General features: G+C 36.9%; 1 protein-coding gene across 1 annotated transcript; it reads right to left on the bottom strand.

The window, feature by feature from the left end:
* Positions 1–1329: 1329 nt before the first annotated feature.
* Positions 1330–18886, bottom strand: eogt (EGF domain-specific O-linked N-acetylglucosamine (GlcNAc) transferase). The gene is made up of 16 exons (XM_088917597.1): positions 18830–18886; positions 17383–17655; positions 16147–16247; positions 15780–15888; positions 15153–15247; positions 14319–14423; positions 14005–14111; positions 13192–13295; positions 11465–11557; positions 11297–11368; positions 10382–10468; positions 9321–9389; positions 7580–7641; positions 6606–6725; positions 6227–6329; positions 1330–5897 (listed from the first exon to the last, which is right to left on the bottom strand). The coding sequence occupies exons 2-16, from the start codon at positions 17584–17586 to the stop codon at positions 5751–5753; spliced, it is 1578 nt and encodes a 525-aa protein (XP_088773723.1). The 5' UTR covers positions 17587–17655; positions 18830–18886; the 3' UTR covers positions 1330–5750.
* Between the last annotated feature and the right edge of the window lie 347 nt (positions 18887–19233).

A 19233-nucleotide genomic window follows, 5' to 3' on the forward strand; every position in this document is an offset into this window, starting at 1 on the left:
AGTGGTGCCTTGGTGCTAGTTAGACATACTTTCAAATACTAACACATAGAGAACTGACACTAACTATATGAAGTATAATTAAATCCTAAATGATAACATGTTCTGATAATACATATACACAAATAAGTCAGATACGCTTACTCTAAAAAAGGGTTTTCCATTAAAACATTGTGTTGTCTGCAGCACTGAGGCAAATGTCTGGTGGACTCTGTGTCACTTGGTAAATGAAGTATCTCTGTATCTATATCCATTTTTCTGACAAAACTTTAACAATATATAGGCCTTTACTGACATCTAGTGGAGAGATATTAGTAGTAGAATGTGCACAGAAGTCTCCCAGAGTCTTGCACTAAATGAGGTCACCGAGATTTATAGCGCTGGTAATAAAAGACTTGATCCTATGCCCTTTTGTTTTAAGCAATATGCTATTTTTCCAGCAATGTGAAACATTAGGCAAACTGCTGTTGTCAGAAATTGGCAGTAACTCAGAACCTTACTGTCACCATCTAAAAGGGGAGGTGTAATGTCTACAAGGCGAGAATAAATGGTACTACAAACTCCATTCCCTCTAATAATGTAGATGTTTTTAAAAATATTAAAGAAATAAAAATGATGTATCATCTACTATTGTGTTAGAATTAGAAGAAGTAAGATGGAACACAAGAATGGCATGGGGGGATAGTGGTGAGCATGGCTGTCTTGCAGCACTGGGGTGTCGAGTTAAATTCCAGATTCAATTTCAATTCCAGGGTACTATCTGTGTGGAGTTTGTATGTTCTGTTTGTGTGGGTTTCCTTTTACAGTCCAAAGACATACTAGTACATTAGTTGTTTTCAAGGAAAACTGGCCCTGGTATGAGTGTGTGATCTACTGTACAATGGACTGGTGTCCCTTGTGTATCCTGCCTTGCACTTGTTTGTAGGGTTAGGCTCCGCCCCCCCTGTGACCCTGAATTGGATGGATTGAAGACAAAGCACTATAGCTTTTGAGTGGAGATTATTTACATTCAGAAGATACAGACAAGAACCAATAATGTGGGTGCAATAAAGAAAGACCATTTGTGGATACGCTTGATCATTTGGATTGAGGGATGACGTCTATATAGAACATCTACGTCTACACAGATGAGGAACTCGGAAACACTATTTTAAACTGAAGAGTTGCTAGGGATGGTGGAGAGGTCTCAGAGTGACAAGCACTGGGAGCTAATGAAACAAAGGCCCAGAGCACTCATGATTTGCATGAATTGTTGTGGTTCTTCTCCTGAGGTTTTGTGATGACCTTCAGTTTAATCACCAATGTATTTTGTCAAACAATTGAATTTCAAACTTTTTATTGTGATCTTGCCAACATTTATTTTTCAAAAGCATTGTGTTTACAAAAGAGTTCTTTACAAACGTTCTCCTTAAAAGTTGAAATATGATGGAGTGGCTCTCATAATGTTGCGAGTCCAAATACTCCTCTGAACATACATGAAAATGAAGAGAACAATTTTTATAATGGACTTATAAAGTAAATTCACACCGTTTTAGAAATAATCACACAGGCTAAACATAACTCCACATAAAATGTCAGAAATTATATATTTCAAGTATCACAAAAGGAGATGCCCCCCTTTTTTTGAAGTAGCGAATCACTTTTTAACGCTGACTGAAATAACAAGGACCTCCACTTGAAACATACAGGAAAAGCAATGTTTCGGTGGATTAAAAAACAGCACAGCCTTTAAGAAGGAATATACAGTATGCTCAGACATTACACTTTTGCATGAACCAAAAAATTGGCACAATGCATTAAAATTACTTTTCATAGCTTTAAAAATATAAACGAATACAAATTATACAGCTGATAAAAAGAAACATTATGTTTTGAAAGAATCCGCGCATGTATGTAAATGACTGTATAAACTAAAGAAATCAAAATGAAGATGTAAAAATAAAGGTTTCAGTAATAGCTACTGTATGCTCTTTAACATTTCAGGGCTTGTCTAACTGAATTAGCCTAAGCCCAATAACAGAAGCATCATCTTTAAAACTCCGCTCTTCCATGAAAATGTTCAGAAAAAGAAAAACATGCAGGCATTTATGCTGATGTATTCTGCAGTCTCTCAGTATTCTTTAAAAAGCCTTTTATTTAACCGTGACTGCATGTCATTGTAATTAATTGCAGTTCAATTAAGTACAATGCTTGTTATAAGATTTGTTTCACACAATTTGGGACAAAAAGAGAAAGAAATGTCAACATTAGATAAACATGTCAGCATTATAGAAACAATTCTTTCACAACAAGATACATAATTCAACATCACTCCATAAAAAAAACTTTGTCTATGCCTTAAAAAATAAAAATATCAAGTAATAAGTAGTTCCCTCAATCAAGAAAGTTCACAATTGTTGAAAATACAAGAAGTGTTTTAAAAGTAGACATATTAACAAGGTGTTTGCTTACAGGTAAGTTATCGAGCTTTACAATATATTCAAATTTTTACCTTTTTTACAAAGGTTTTGTCATCGCAAATTACAAACCAGGAAACCTGATGGTTTATTATATATAGTTTTATTAAATAATGAGTTTCTAATTTGCAGGTAGAACCTATCTTTAAAAGGAATCTGTGCACTGGTTTGTTTCTAGGGATAAAATACTGTAGTCTGAATCTCTTAATATTGTTGATTTCTCTGGAAAATTATGATCAATATAATTTTGTTTAGAAACATGAGTTTTATAAGACTCTATTAATACCATCTTGCATTCCAATTTAGTCACCAAATTTCAGTATTGAATTTTGTGACATACAAAACCAATACAATACAGACGTCTAGTGATTTGAATTTGAAAGGGCCTTGAAATGTAACAGCAGAATAAAATCCTCATCTACAACACAAAATGTCTTGTGAAACACTGCTTCATTATAAAAGTTTACATGGAACAAAAATATGTATTTTCTGAAATGTATTGCCTGCAACAATTGTAAATAAAATTCACACTTGGTAAATCTAGTGAAAACAGTGATCCTACAGTTCTTTTATTCATTAACAATAACATATTCAAACCAGTTAATAAGCCTGCTTTTTCTCCTCGTCTCCTGAACAGTGTAACGCATTCATGCAATTCTTTCACAACAGGATACACAATATTAATAACCACTCACTGACCTCACCTTCTGCAGTCATGGCAACTCTACCTTCTCCTACTTGCGCTGACATGAGTTTCTCTCATTTTACAGATATTGATATTGCTTATGCGTAGCTCAAATGACCCCCAGCTACCTGGGTTATGGACCCTGTTCCTGTGCCCCACACAGATCTAGCTTCTCTGCTCTTTGTCCATTTGGTGCACACCTCATCAATGAGTATCTGAAATCTAGTCTTTTACCTGCAGGTGTAGAATCTGCTGTTACCACACTGAAGTACCTGAGTAGTATCCTTTTCTCACAAATCTGAATCAGGCAGTAACAGCCTAATTCAATTTTGTTCTGCGTTCGATGAATTCTTTCAAACTTCACTGTCAGAGATTGGACACAAACATAGTACTGAAACAGCCCTTGCTTGAGGCAGTTAATGATGGCTTTTGATTCTGGGTCACTTAATAGTCACTTAATAGTTTTCTCCTTTTAGACTTAAATGCAGCTTTTGACAGTGTAAAATCACATGTCCTTCTGAAGAATACAGAATATTAGCTAGGTATCACTGGCACTTCATTTGGCTCCTGTTTGGCTAATAGGGGCCAGTTTGAAAGTTTTGGCTGTTTTCTAATGATGTTATTCAGGGTGTTCCCTGTTTTGGGATCAGGGTTTTGTTTTGGGATCTTTATAAGTATTTGCATTTTGCCACCTGGTTAGATTAATCACCAAATAAGATAACACTGCTGTAGTTCCTGCATTTTACAGGAGTCACTCTGGCATTAAGGTATGGATATGACAGAACTTTCTTAAGCTAATCTGTAACAAGACTGAGGTTATACTGATATGTTCCAGCATTAACATCACAAACGTAATGACTTTAATGTTGTTCGTGTAAGGCAAAGCCTCTGATTATATGGGCCCTGTATTTGCTCAAGTTTTCAGAACTGTAAAATCTTACTTACTGGGATATCTTTTAGGCACTAAATGGTCTGCATCTTGTCCAGAATTCCTCACCTCATATGTTAACTAAAACTGTGCTATCACTGTATAACTTCAATCTTGTGTAAATTGCACTGGCTCCATGTAAAATGTAGAAGCTCCTGCTCATGAACGCCCCAGTGACTAAATGGTATAGCTTCAGGGCTGATGGTCTTATATTAGCGGTTATTGCAAGTGTCCAACACTTAATCTGAGATATGCTGATATCACTCTACCAAAGAGCTAACTGTATAGGCTCCACAAGTGGGCAACAGAGCCTTCTTGTGTACAGCACTCTTCATGTGGAGCTCACTGACCAAAACCACTGGAATCTCTGGCACTGTCCACTGCTGAAACCTACCTTGAATACCTATCTTTTCACTAAAGCTCAAAATGTCTAATTTAGTCTAACTCCTATTTTTATTAGGTCAATTTCCTGCGCTTTTGTTGTCTTTCATCTTTTCTATGTATTACACATGGACTGCACATATCCTTTTGCACAGATCTTTGAGTTGAACAGTGCTTATAAATGAATAATTATTGAAAAAATTTAAGCAAAACAATATGCTATTCGTATTCTAGGTAAGAGAATTGAATTACTTTCCATATATAGCATCTTTCCCTTTAAGTTTTAAAGTGTAATATAAAATCGTGCCTATGACGAGGTCTAAGGTCCTGTAGATTTTATTTAAATTACTGTCTAGGAGGATTACACTGGCTTCACTGTGTGACCCCCAAAATTCCTTAACATTCCTGCTGGGCATGTTATAAGACTCTTTGCACCACCTGCTGTGTAGCACAGAAGAAACTGCACAGATATATAAGAATCTGGCACGTTTTTTTCAGTGATGCAGAGATGAATAACTGCTGTGTTTTTGTCTTTTTTTTAAAGAGATGTGACATCTATAGATTTACTATGCAGACATCTCTCCTTAAAGCTCAAGAGTGTCACATCCTGGTAAAAGCCTACTGAAGCTGAGCCTTGGTTTTCAAACAGTCAGTTCAAACTGCATGGAAATGAGCACTGAGGCTCTCCTGTTCATCTGAATTGTGCGCATGTGTCACGGGTTGTACAATACACCTCCATTTCTCAGGGTTCCAATTTTTGGTTTAAATAACTTCCAAATCTTGTTATAGTGTTGTTTCTCAAGGTCAGGAAAATGACGGCAAGAACTATAGCCTTTGAACTCTTCAATGGAAGGTTTGTATGGGTTGATAAAGTATAACCTTTAAGGACCTTGATAATAACATAATAAGCTGCCTCAGAACAGATAGACTACAGTATGTAATAAATAAAACACTGGTAACAAAAGTAACCTTTTCAGTCAGATAAAGTCAGATAAATTAGAACAAGTACTATAAAACTAAACCAAAAGGGCTGAATTAGGCGGGGCTGCACGTAACTTCAGAATATTACAATAGGTCTACCTTTAAAAAACAATAGCACCTCCTAGTGTCCCCACAACCTCCCTACCACACACGCTCACATAAATTACAACAAAACAAGAGTGCATTGCATCAGACATTCATCAGCTACTATCAAGACTAGCAGCCATTTGGGTCTGTTTATAGGTGCATGTGTGTACACTGTGTAATGGGTGTACATGCATAAGTGCCTGTTTAAATAACTCCAACTCTCTTCCTTCTTCCCTTACAGCTCGTCATGCTTCTGTTTAAACAGCCACCCAGGGTGACGCTGCACGTGCTCTGCTGCTAGGAGAACAAGGCGCATAAACTCCTGAACATCGAAGAAGTAATTAGTAAATTTCGGATGTTCCCCCAGTGTAGGATGGTGACCCTGTATAAAAGAGTAAAAAAATACTTTAATCACCTGACACTGCCCTTTTCCTGAATACATAATTTTGGTATTTAATCATGGCCAGGTACCGTATAAAGCTGTGATTTGCAGAAGCTGAAAGTGCTATTGAAAACTGTTTTATCTTTTTTACAACTAGTAAAAAAATAATAATTCATAGGGAAAATGTAAGCAAGTCACAGTATGATATGACAATAAAACAAACATAAGTAAGCATTGCATTTTTTAAGGGAATAAGCTCCATATGCTGTGTGCCATCAGTTGTGATCCTGCTGTGTTTTAAGAGAAATATGACATCATTATTTTCTTACTTTGTCTTGAGGAATAACTTTGTCCATCTTCTCCCAAGTAATATAATGAATTCCACGCAGTCTGGCCAGGTCTCGATAGCAGCTTTTATCCTGACAGTTATAACTACAATGTACAGGACACATGTCATTTTCCACTATGGGATTTCAATTACAATAGTCTTTACTCTTCTGTTCTCAGTAAATTGTCTTTAATTATGCAGAATTCTACAGCTGCTTACGAAATGCTGGCAAGCATCAGATACTGATAAAAAAGTCTGTTTGTTAAGAAGTATGGACAGAAACCTAGATGTCTACAAAAATCATAGAGAAGAACAAAAGAGCAAATAGGAAAAGAGAAGATATCTTGTTTTTTTGCATGAAAAGAGCATGTCTCACGTACAGTTCGAAAACAACAGCCCAGTCTGGGAGGAACAGCAAGTGTGTGAGGCCAGCTCCATGGATGCCAATAAAAATATCCGAGTTGTGAGTGATTTTAACCTGATCCAAGAAAGGGATCTCCCTGCAGGTTGTAAAACAAAAGCACTTGAGTTATTGTTGCAGAACGTTTGCAGAAAAGGCATAGACCCTCTGCACACAAGACAGAATCAGCTTTGCTAAAATCAATAACATTTGGGGGCCTCCTGAGAGGCTCAACCAATAAAGGCATGTGCGATGGTATAGGCTGAGCTCTACCACAGCAGGTTCGAGCACGAGTCATGTCACTGGCCAACAGTGAACAGAATTCACCAAGTGGCATCAATATCACTTAATGCTGCCATGGATAGGGTGTAAATGTCAACCAGGGTTCTTTCAACCCTCAATGAGACAACACCCCCTGTGGCCTCCTGGAAGCCTACAGGCATTTGGAGCTGCCAGTGAAGGATGAGCCTGTCCTCCAATAGGCACTGAACCTCTGGTACAGGGTGGCACTACTCACAATGTATTAGAAGTTGCAGGAGAACCAGAGCCTATCCCAGAAAGCAACAGGCCCATGCCGGGCTACAACCTGGATGGGACACCAGTGCATCACCATACATAGACATAGACACACACTTATACCAGGGCCCATTTTACCAAAAGCCAATTATCCCACCAGTTAACTCACTAGAGCAGGAAACCCATGTGAACATGAGAAGAACATTCAAACTCTATGCAGATAGCACCCCAGGTCCAGTACTGACCCCAGAGCCCCAAAGCTGCAAGGCAGCAGGTTAACCACTGTGCCACTGCGCTACCCTCACTGGGTAGATATGACTAAGATAACTGTCAATTCTAAATAAATAAAAAAAATGTCTTTTAAGTGCATATTTGAAAAGACAGGACTTTAAACTTTAAGTTTTTAATGTAGTTTTGCAGCAAAATAACATTACTTACCTATATTTGTAATCTACTAGTTTAATCTCAAATAAAGATATGGTCTTCAGTGCACTTATCAGCTGAAACACAAAGGGACACAATCGGTGAGTGTAATCGATAAAACTAAAAGCACTTTAATTTTGAAAAGTTTTGACATTGTTTACATTAGTGCTTTAAATCTTTAGTCATTCCTGTTTAACTGACAGCCACTAAATCTTAATTTTCTAAAAACAAATGTATAACAATGAAGAAAAGACAATGCAAACCTCTACAATACTACCAAAACCTTTACTACATCAAACCTAAGGACAAATTCACCAAACCCTAAACAGGCGTTGGACAAAAAAGAACAGTTTTTAATCTCTCTTTTCTCTTTTTCTTTTGAAAATTAGAAATGTATTTTAAAATAATATCGTAAATGCTGCACTGCTTTTTTTCAATTGAATGCTAAAAAGGTTTACAAATGAGAGGAAGCCACTTAGCCTATCTACAGTAGCTTGTTTGGTAGTTAATAGCTCATTGATCTGAGAATCTTTAAACAAACCAGGGTATCAGCTTCAATAACATGGCTGGCTAACTTGTTCATCATTCCCTGGTGTGTTCTAAACATCCTTATAATTTTCACATGTTCTCTAGTTTATGTTTCTCTGTTGCACCTCCTACAGTCAACACACTGGGCATTGGTTTGGAAATTCTGGTCCAGAAGGAAGAACCTCCCTCACTTTTAACTACATAACAAACACTCTAATACATAATTTTACCTCACTGAAAGGTTAGATTTCTCTCATATTTTCAGTGTAAGATCAAGCTGATAAACAACAAAGACATTTTTTCATAGCCTTTAATGCTTATCTTTACCAAGGGTGCCAATAATTCTGGAGGGCACTGTACATACTATCATGCACTCCCTGGTGAATGTAGAAGTATTTGATTTTTCCTGAAGTGTTTGATACTTACTAAAAAATGTAAGTATCGTAAGTATGTAAGAATAGCCAGCATCCATATCACTCTGCAACTCACAACTGGCAACCCATTGAAGCTAAGAAGGTGTGAGCCTGGTCAGTACCTGGATGGGAGACCTCCTGGGAAAAACTAAGGCTGCTGCTGGAAGAGGTGTTAGTGGTGCCAGCAGGGGGTATTCACCATTCAGTCCATGTGGGTCCTAATGCCCCAGTATAGTGACGGGGACACTGTACTGTAAACAGGCCCCGTCCTTAAGATGAGACTTAAAACCGAGGTCCTGACTCCCAGGGCGTTTCCCGAAAAGAGTAGGGGTGTAACCCCGGTGTCCTGGCCAAATTTCCCATTGGCCCTTACCCTTACTAATAATCCCCATCTATGAATTGGCTTCATTACTCTGCTCTCCTCCCCACTGATAGCTGATGTGTGGTGAGTGTTCTGGCGCACTATGGCTGCTGTCGCATCATCCAGGTGGATGCTGTACATTGGTGGTGGTGGAGAGGAGTCCCCATTACCTGTAAAGCGCTTTGAGTGGAGTGTCCAGAAAAGCACTATATAAGTGTAAGCAATTATTATTAATGGGGTGTTGTAAAATAAGCCATATCTAATTTTATCCATATACTCTGCTTGAATATACCTGATGTATAGCATAAGCACCTAATTCTTTTTCAGATGTTGTTCTTTCAAACTTAGTGTTTCCCATCATATATTTAGAGTTCATATTTCTATATACCCTCAAATGCATGCATGTACCACTTTAATGTACTGTATTTTCTTTTAAGAAAAGTGCACTACTCACCTCCTGCTGATTTAAAATTTTACGGTACTCTGTGCTGCGTACTAAAAGGGTGACACGAATTTTCCTTTCCTGAAACCAAAGGCAAAAAAAACACTATTCAACCCCCAGAGCCACAAGAATCCCAACCTGCTCGAGCAGGGCTCAGTCTTGCTAGTTATGCAACAGTGCCATCTAGTGCAAGAAAAATGTTCTGTGGAAGAACGCTTTGATGCGGTAATGTGTCCCTCATGGAAGAATATTTTGGCCACTAAAGAACCTTTCAGATCCATTCATTCATCCACTTTTAGCAACCTCTTTATCCTCAGAACACAGTAATAAGCTGGAACATAAGACTAGACCCATCAGATCATGGTACAGTACAGGAGATATGCGTTACCATTCTGAAGATGTCAATTAACCTGGTCAGCGTATCTTTGGATTTTTCATATTTTTTATGATAACTGTGTTGCTGGATGCACTGAATTATCTGGCACAGTCAGATGGGTTTATTTAGCCCACCGCAATGATTTAAAGGAAAGATAACTGTTCATCTGCTGTCTGACAGTGAATGGCAATGCGGTGGAAAATAAGGCTTCAGAATAAACAAATGTCTTCTGTAGAAACTGTTAGACAATCTTTAAATATAATGCACTCAGACTGAACCATTCAGAAATGTAAGCCTTAACAAGCAAACATTACACTTTTCTAAGAAAGGTCTATCTCACTCCACATAGAAGAGAATTTTCTCCACAATATAACTGCACATGAGAATTGTAAATAGCAGAAATAATCAAATTAGGGTGATAAAAAGTGACCATGGTTTTAATGCAATATTGAAAGGGAGGTCAGTGCCAGGAGTTTGCAAAACAATCTGCAGTAAAGGGATTGTAAATGCAGGGCAATTTCTAAGTAACAGGTGTTGACAATTTTACAGGGAACTGTGAATATGCAGGCAGGGTTTTTCTGAAATATTTTTCCCCCATAAAGGCCAAACCTAATTAGGTGCTATCAAATTAAGCCTTGTGCATTAGCCATAAAACAAATCACAACCTCTCCTTTTCAATCTCTGGCTGTAACCTTACCTTGGACTCTTCCTGGGTGATATGCAGCCTGTGTAGAACATGCTGGGAAAAAGCCCTGAAAAGCCCTGTGCTGTAGCAATCAGAGACCTGCAGTTCAAACAAAGATGTCAAATGTCAACCCAGCACAACAACAATCAATGCAGTAGTTTAGCACATGAAAGTTATGTGAACAACAAGGTCAGACAACATCATAACCTGGAGCTTCTATAGATAACCTCGACCAAACAAGTTAGGACTGTCTACAAATACTACCATGTGGATTTTGAGCTACACAAAGACCTATTCAAGCAATCAAAGTTTGTTTTATGTAGAACCTTTCAAGGCCAACTACTTGAAGTGTCATACTTAAACAAGCTAAGACTGTAGAAAACAGATCATATAAATGAGGACATTTCACTGTTGAATTCTAACATATAGGCAAGACTATAATGGTAGTTTTATAGAAAAGCAACAATATTACTGTAGTTGCTTTCCAAAGAAATACAAATTATATTGTAATACAGTGGGGTGAAAAGAAAAAGACAATGTGTAGCACCCATCACTCAAGTGTCCAGAAAAGTGCTATAAGTATAAATAAGTGTAATAATTATTTATTTGTTACACCAACCAGAGGTGTACTGTACATGTTGCAATCTTGAAAACACAACAGAGACGGGTAAGTAACATGAGAAAGCAAAACTCCCAGTATTTACTGTTCTTTTGTAATAAACACCATACCAGTTAGAGCAGCTGAGAATTTGATAAAACAAACAACATGATCAGTCCTTCATTCCAATGACCCCAGTGAAAAAGTAAATGAGAACTGACAGGAAAGTAACACGTTTTGAGTAATACAGTTGTGCAGTGTACATATTACCATGAACTCCTTAGAGGTTGCACAGATATTTGGTTATTCCTGAAGTAAGACATACTTACTAAAGGGGTGTTGTAAAATAGACCATATCTCATCCGAGGGAGCAGAGCAAAAACTGCATCCCTGAAACAAACCTGTTGAAAATGTGAGATAAAATGTATATTAACATTTTTAAGTTACAACAATACAAGAAATGGCAGGGAATTAAATTTAAAAAAAAATTCCCTTACCCTTTTAGAGTCAAACATTTTAAGATGTATGATTTCATAATCAGTAAAGGCTTTCCACATGTCACTGAATAAATCACCATATCCATATGAACTCTGCAGGAAAAGACAAGAAGTTGAAAAGACCTTAATTACAAGGGACCATCTCCCTGTATATTGTGCTAGTAATTTCCCAATAGTGAACACAGCTGCTAACAAGAAAACATGAGCATTTTGCTACCTATAATGTACCCTCTCCCTCTCAAAATATATCACCTAAGAAAACTATGTTTATAGTTGTAAAATTAAAATAAAAGTGAATGGTTTCATTTATGTTAAGTGACTTGTTGAGCAGACAGACACAAAGAAGAGCAGGGATAAATTTTCAATAAAATAAATAATCACGGTACATTCTATCTGGCAAAGTAAAACAGAAGTAGCTTTTTTCTTTTTAACATTTCATATTTTCCTTTTATCACAGAGGTCTGAGAAACCTTGAAATAAAACATCACAGTTTAAAACCAGCTTTATATGAGGTTAGGTGTTATACAGTATATCAGTTTACTTTTCAGGAACAGCATATTGACAGAAATGTAATCACAATTACTCTGTTCTTGTTCTAAGCAAGAGTACTTTTTATTTTAATTTCTTTCGGACATAAAGAATCTGCTTGTACAAGCATCAATCTTGCTAGCCCCATTAAAAGCACCAAAAATATGAATAGGAGGAAGAAGACAGAGGTACTGTTACAAAGGTATTGTTATTGATTGCCACTCAAATGTTAAGAGTGCCTTGTGGAAGAACTACAAGCTTCCTTGATGTAAAAGCTGCCCATTGTAAACTGATCAGCTCTGCATTTTCACACACATTGTTTCCCAGATGAAAGGAACTTCCATTTCCCTTCTCTGCCTCCTTCCTATGTCTTAAAAACAAAAGAGGGAGAGAAACAATTCACAGGATACGGTTTCTTGTGAGATAAAATGGCAAAGCTCTTAGCTTCATATTTGTTTCAAAAAACCTTTTTTTTATTTTTTATATAATACATTTAGTAACGTATTGTAGCTCGTGTTGCACTGTGTACAACAAAATCCTCATAGATCTGAGGAAAGAAAGTCAGGAAAGAAAAAGAGGAATGTGGAAAGATTCCTGCATTTGTTTTCCAGTCTTACTCTAGAAATTTGGCTTTCCAGAGCAGCTCCTAATTCTGACACAAAAGCCAGCTTACAGCTTGCTTGTTTGCACCACACATCAGAGAACAATAGAACTGGCCTGCTAAAAAAATATATCAAATATAATAAATGCCAGTCCAGAGACTTACCTACTATGTAAAAAAGCAAATAGTTAAAAGTATAGATTTTCTTTCCTCCTCATCAAAAAGACATAACAAAACTGCATATGTAATAATAATATGTTTTATTTTAATGTCTATAGATGTTTTTGCTAATTGTTATTTCTTTGGCAACACTGTAATTAATCGGTCATGCCAATAATGTGCTTTGAATTTGAATTACTCTGCTTCCTTAAGAACAAGGACAACAATTATTAATTGAAATAATCATCAGCTAGCTTTTCCATCCGCCTCTTCATCAGGCCCTCACATCATCATTAGAAGAACTCAGCCACCAGTAATTGCGCTGGATTTTTTAAGCTTGAGATCCACACACACAAAGAGGGTTTTCATGTCAACATTGCAGTGACTGCCACGCAAAGCTCGGGTCTTGTTATTCAGGGCTCAGAGATAAAATGCTCACCGTATCCCACATGACAATGTTCACATCTTTCGTGAAGGAATTGTTGATGTGCTGGGATATGTAGAGGTTGACAAAATCGCAGAAGTGATGATACATGTTGACCCCTATGAAGACGCAAAACGTTTTAAAGTAAAAACCATGCCATTATTCCTAAAATTACAGGATACTAGAATTAAGCACATCATTCTATAGACCTGAGTAGATAATACAAAATAACACTTTTCAGTACCTGAGTAAAGGTACAAAAGTGAAGTCCATACCAGAGCCATTGCCTGTACTGTTAAATGGACTAGAGAGCATGTGATTACCCCCCCTACATTGGTAGAACATTAAATAAATAATTCCTTACATTTATATAGTGTTTTTCTGGACACTCCACTCAACAGTGCTTTACAGGTAATTGGAACTCCTCTCCACCACCACCAATGTGTAGCCCCCACCTGGATGATGCAACAGCAGCCAAAAGTGCGCCAATATACTCACCATACATACACCATACTCATATGTACATCAGCTATCAGTGGAGTGGAGAACAGAGTAATGTAGGAATTATGCCACAGCAATGCTGGAGAAACTGGGGTACATCACTCAAGGCATAATAGCAGTGTCTGCAGCAGGGACTCAGACCCACAACCCACCAGTCATGAGTCCAGAGTCCACTACACTAAGCCACACCTCACTTCCTCAGCAAATATGAAAATATCACAGGTGTTTGTTTATATATAAATCACCTTTTAAGCCTTTGTTTTTACTACATGGTGCGTTTTTTTCTCAAAAATTACAAATGAATGAAAGCAAAACAGAAATGCTTACCAGCATCTAGTTTCATGAAGATGGTAGGTTTTTCAATGATAAGATCACACTTGCCATCATTTATCGGGTGAAAGTTCAGTTGTGTATAACTCTGCAATTCTGCAAACCTAAGACAAATGGAATAATGTACTATTTCATTTGAGATCAATTTAAAAATTCTATATATCTTTGTAAATAAGGGTCCAAAATTCTAAATCATCATAATCTAAGTGATTCTCATTACCTAAACACAAAAAAAACTTCCAAAATAAACACGGAATTTTACCAAGAAATAAAACATAGACTAGGAGGTTTGAGCAAATACAGAAACTCACCATGACTGCAAAGGGCTCTTATGTTGGCCTTCAGATAATAAGTCTTCCTTATTCAGGTTACAGTGTCCACCTACCTCACCCTCCTGGAAAAAATCTTCTTTATATCTGAAAAGTGTACCAAAAAATATTAACATACAGAAATTAACCAGCGCTACATAATAAAAAGCTAGAATCAACACTCATACAGTACCATCTTCTAGCAGGATCTCTTTTTATCTTTCAAACAGCCACTATTTATTGACTTAAGGGTCATAGATGCAAGATAGTAACTGCCTATTACAACTGCAGATATACTTTTCTAAGAATTCCTGAATCTAAAAATCCTATGAACAGTAAGTGTCCCAAACGATTTTTTCGGAAAAAACTACAAGCAGTTCTAAATACGGTGTATTTAATTTCCATATCTGAGCCACAGTTGTTCATCAGGCCAGAGCTTATTTAGGTTTCTGTAGCAACAACACCAGGGTCAGCAGCAGGAACTTGAACCCACAACCCACAAGTTACAAAACCAGAGATTTACCCACTACGCTAAGCTGCCCCCCTCACCACCCCTGCCAAATACAATACACTGTGTACTTTTACTATTTTTAATTCTACCACAAAATGAAATAAAAGGTGGTACTTAAATTGATTTATACTTGTCAATGACACAGATTGCTACTTGAGACTCTAGTCTTTATTCCTCCTTCCAAGTGCTAATTAAGAAGTTTAGGTTTAAGATAGAAGACTTCCAGTACTTTGGTCTGCAAATGCAGATATATACCTAAAACATATTTCTGGATTTTTGTTTTCTTGTCATAACTCACTACATCCATACAGAAGGGGGATACCAACCTCTCTGGGCCCCTTCTGGGGTTCCTGAAATCCAGGTACAGATTGGTAGCTCTGCAGTACCTTGTAAAGCTAGTGCAAACCAGAGAAGAGTCCCCCTGGAAGAAGAAATTCAAATACAACATTGCACTACCCAAAATACTTCTCAATTTCAAGCCCTTCGTCATGCCATCCAGCCCATTTCCAAAACACTGGGGTACAGTACAAAAACACTTCTGCTGTGTTGTTGCTCAACTTTTGTTGTTGGAAGTACAGTAACTCTGCAATAGCCCTCCATCATACTTCTTTTTGATCTTCACATTCCCAAGCATTGACAATTTCAGTGATTTTGATGTTAATCTAATCTGCTTTAATACTGTACTTTGTTGTCTAATTTCTCAGGAATTTGTTTTGAAGAGACTTAAACGAAGAGACTTACAAAAACACACAAACACTACACATAAGCATTACATTTTTAAAAAAATACAACATTACATAAAAGACATAAATTACTAGAACCTGTAGGTTCATCCCACCCCACATCACCCTAGGCCCCTATAATTGAACAATACCTCTTTATTTTTCACATAACCACTGCCCTTGCCCATAAATCAACACTCTTTTAGCAAAAAGTAGAATGAGAAACCTTACCGGCTTGATAGGCTTACACAAGCTTTTCATTTCATCCAATCGTTCTCGCACATATCCAAAATCTGCTTGTTTCCAAAACAGGTCCTGAGCTGCTTGAATAGAGCTTGCCCTGTTAAAAAAATGGTAGTGTGAGGTCACGAGATGAGAGACTGTTTTTCGATACTCTCCTGAGACTGGACATCAGAAACACAAGTTTCAGTTCTTGTTTGGTTAAGCTCAAGACAGAGAGCTTCACGCACATTAAAAGGAGCCACAGTTTTAACAATATTGTATATACCACACAAAATGGAAAGGAATTAAAATGGTTACAAATGGTGACCTTCAGCTTAAATCTGCAACTTTAATTCAATGGCGGCTTACAACGTACCATCCTGAATCAACACTGGAGCACACTGGATAGCTGAACCTGTGGTGTGGCAAGCAGTTCTGTTCATATCCCCAGCAAGATTGAGTGTTCTTGAGGAATTCCTGTCAGCCGAACAGAAGGCTTTTTGAATGCAGAAAACATTTTCCACAAAAAAACTGAGCAAATGGAAGACATGGACCTGCCTTGATTCCCTCAAGGAAAGATTCTTAACAACATGTGGATCATGGTTAAATATAACATGCATGCTGAGCAATCCTTATTGCATGCAATTTAAAGTTAAGTTAATTCTCAGTTTAGCAGCAATTTTCAGAAGCAAACAGGGGTGTGCAAATGGTCTATCCATTTTATATTTCAGAAAGAATGCAGAAAACACAGCCATGCCAAATGTACATGTTCTCAAATAATACAATCAAAGCCCTGCCTTTAAAACAAAGTTCAGTTCTTTTACATTGTCCCATAGTAATGAGGTATGTTTTACTTTTAATGAAAATCCAACTTCCACACAAAATTTTGTTTTTCAAAACCAACTCAATTTTTTTTTTATATAGTGGTATTTTTTCAGTTATCTGCTCTTCTCCCATTCCAGAGGTTCCATTTAGGTTTGGTTCATATTAACATAAAACTACTTCTGAAACATTCTGAGAAACTCCTACAGCCAGCTTGTGTGAAGTAGGTAAGAAGACTTGACAACGGCATCCAAATAGAAAATAATAGATAATAGGAATTTAGGGCGTGTATTTTGCTAAACATCTAATTAATGTCAGTAGTAGATCATAAAATAACCAATTAGCAGTATTTTATGTTTAATCTTCATGACAAAACTGCACTCAACTGTCAGTGATATGGAATAAAGTATAAGAATTGGAAGATTCTAATTAAGACATGAATTGAATGTTATTTAATGTTTCTTTTCGGCAATTTATTATTTTCTATTTCTGACAAATCTTATTTTCCAAAACAGTGCAGCAAATACTAAAACATCTCATACAAAGAATGAGGGCTTGCAAGCTAAAAACAAGATCAGAGGTATAATTATACTGTACCATGTTTTTAGAAGAAGAAAAGTTATCCAATTATGCCATCTCAAGTAAAAGGTAATGATTTTCTTTTACCTTTAATGATGTGAACATCAGTTTGTTGCTTTACAGAACTAAATTTTGAAATCTGCATTAAGGTACAGTGCCTACACAAAGCTAATTACATTCAGTTCTGAAAACAAAAAGAAGGAATTCTTACCTGAAATGGACAAAGAGGATCCTCTTTGCAAACTTTGGCGATCTTCTTATTACTGTATAAAAAATAGGGGATATGCTCTTCTGGTAGAGAGAAGCTGTAGTTTAGTAACGGTTTGTAGAGTCTCGCTTCCGTGTTAAAGCGGTTGTCCTCTGTGTCAACCACAGTACAACCAAAGACCGCACCAAGCGCTACCAGCAACAGCATAGTCAGTTACAGAGATCTCATGGGTCTCAAGTTGCACTGCAATGCAATGCAATTCACGGGAAGCTACTTCTGCAGAGACAAAAAGGGTGAAGTTTGAAATGGGTACAGAGTTCAATCAGGGTTATCAAGGTTACACAAAAAACTGAAAATATATGCAGTTTAAAAAACGAACATCACACAACAACTACTTGAAGGGCTCACTGAGCTATACAAACCCAAATGCTGGAAAACGATTTTCCCACTCTGATATTCATCGTAGGTGTATTACACGATATTCATTGCCTTAATTAATGGGAAACAAATGATCAAACCTATACAGATTTTATATATTGTATTATATTATTTTCTATTTAGATATAATTCACCAGCAGTAAGATGGTCATTTCCTTATATTAATATACTCTGACGTATTGGTAATACTTCGCTACTGATATTCACTGTAAATGATGCTTAACACGTCTTTTCTACCAAATAAGTCCCATTGATTCCATGCTTTTCACTTCTGCGATGAAAAACAAAACTTCGTTCAAAATAATTCAAAACTCGTTCGTTTAGATTATTTAGCAGCTCCCTGGAGGAGTGAATAAGTGACTCAAATTAAAGCTGTTATCCTGTTTAGCGGAGATAGACACATGGGCAGCAAAAACGTCCTCCCTTTACAAAGAAAAAAAATCACAATTTCCGGAACATCTACTGGTATTCGCCGTAGAGTATTTCAGATTTTTTTCACTTTTTCAAAGTTATCTATAAATGCAGTTATACATTCAGAAGTACTAGATTTGGCACTGCCCCCTTTATCAGCTGTTTCAAGCAGACACAAAAGAAAAGCCATAAGCTTACGGAGTAAACTTTCCGCAGTGATTAACAAATTGATATATTTTACTTCTGTGACCAATTGTTAAAACAGCTGTCAAATACCACAGATACCACAGACAGACCCAGATGATGTATTCTGAAATTATGAGGACGTTTATTCAATGTTATTCCTCAAAGAATGAAAGAATAATACATTTTTTTACATATAATAAAACTTAAGTTAGATACATGAGATGAATTCTATTTAACAATGAATGATGTGGGTGTTTTGAAATGTGTTTAATGCGGTAGGTAATCTAATCCTGGCCAGTGCATTCTTTAGCTAAGAATGAGTTTAATGCGTCGGTAAAAACTGCCACACTAACTGGCTGCGCACAGAGGCAGCTTTGACTGTCTAGCCGTGCTACAATATTACAAGGTTACTTACATTCGCAAGGTGGCAGATACATTCAGGCTGATATCGTGCGGCGCCTGTGTATTTCATTCTTCCCTCACCATGCAGTTACTTGGTGTAACTGTAAGAGCAAGTCGCCATAACCGGAAACCAGGCGCCGGTATATTAGTTAGCAGATGGCGCTGTGGAGACCAGCTATGCATCTCATTGAGGGTCTTACAGTTAAGACATAGCGTACACTAGACATAATTAAAAAGCATAGTCGTGTACACTGACACGTTGTAATCAGGGTAATTGTTAACACAGTGACTGAAAACAATTACAATAAAGCTTTACTGTATAACATATTCTATATATTCGTATATTTAATATAGTGCACAATATACCGGGTCAAAACACAAAATGTTGCCATTAATTTCATTAATGATATTTAAGAC

The sequence above is a fragment of the Atractosteus spatula genome, chromosome 5, assembly GCF_055471065.1.
Source record: "Atractosteus spatula isolate fAtrSpa1 chromosome 5, fAtrSpa1.hap1, whole genome shotgun sequence".
Classification (NCBI taxonomy): Eukaryota; Metazoa; Chordata; class Actinopteri; order Semionotiformes; family Lepisosteidae; genus Atractosteus; species Atractosteus spatula.

Coding starts and splice junctions, on each gene's coding strand:
- eogt (XM_088917597.1), bottom strand. CDS start 17,586: ATGCTGTTGCTGGTAGCGCTTGGTGCGGTCTTTGGTTGTACTGTGGTT. Junction 15,889..16,146: donor TCCAGTGTTGATTCAGGATG/GTACGTTGTAAG, acceptor TTTTTTTAACAG/GGCAAGCTCTATTCAAGCAG. Junction 15,248..15,779: donor TGTGTAAGCCTATCAAGCCG/GTAAGGTTTCTC, acceptor TTCTTCTTCCAG/GGGGACTCTTCTCTGGTTTG.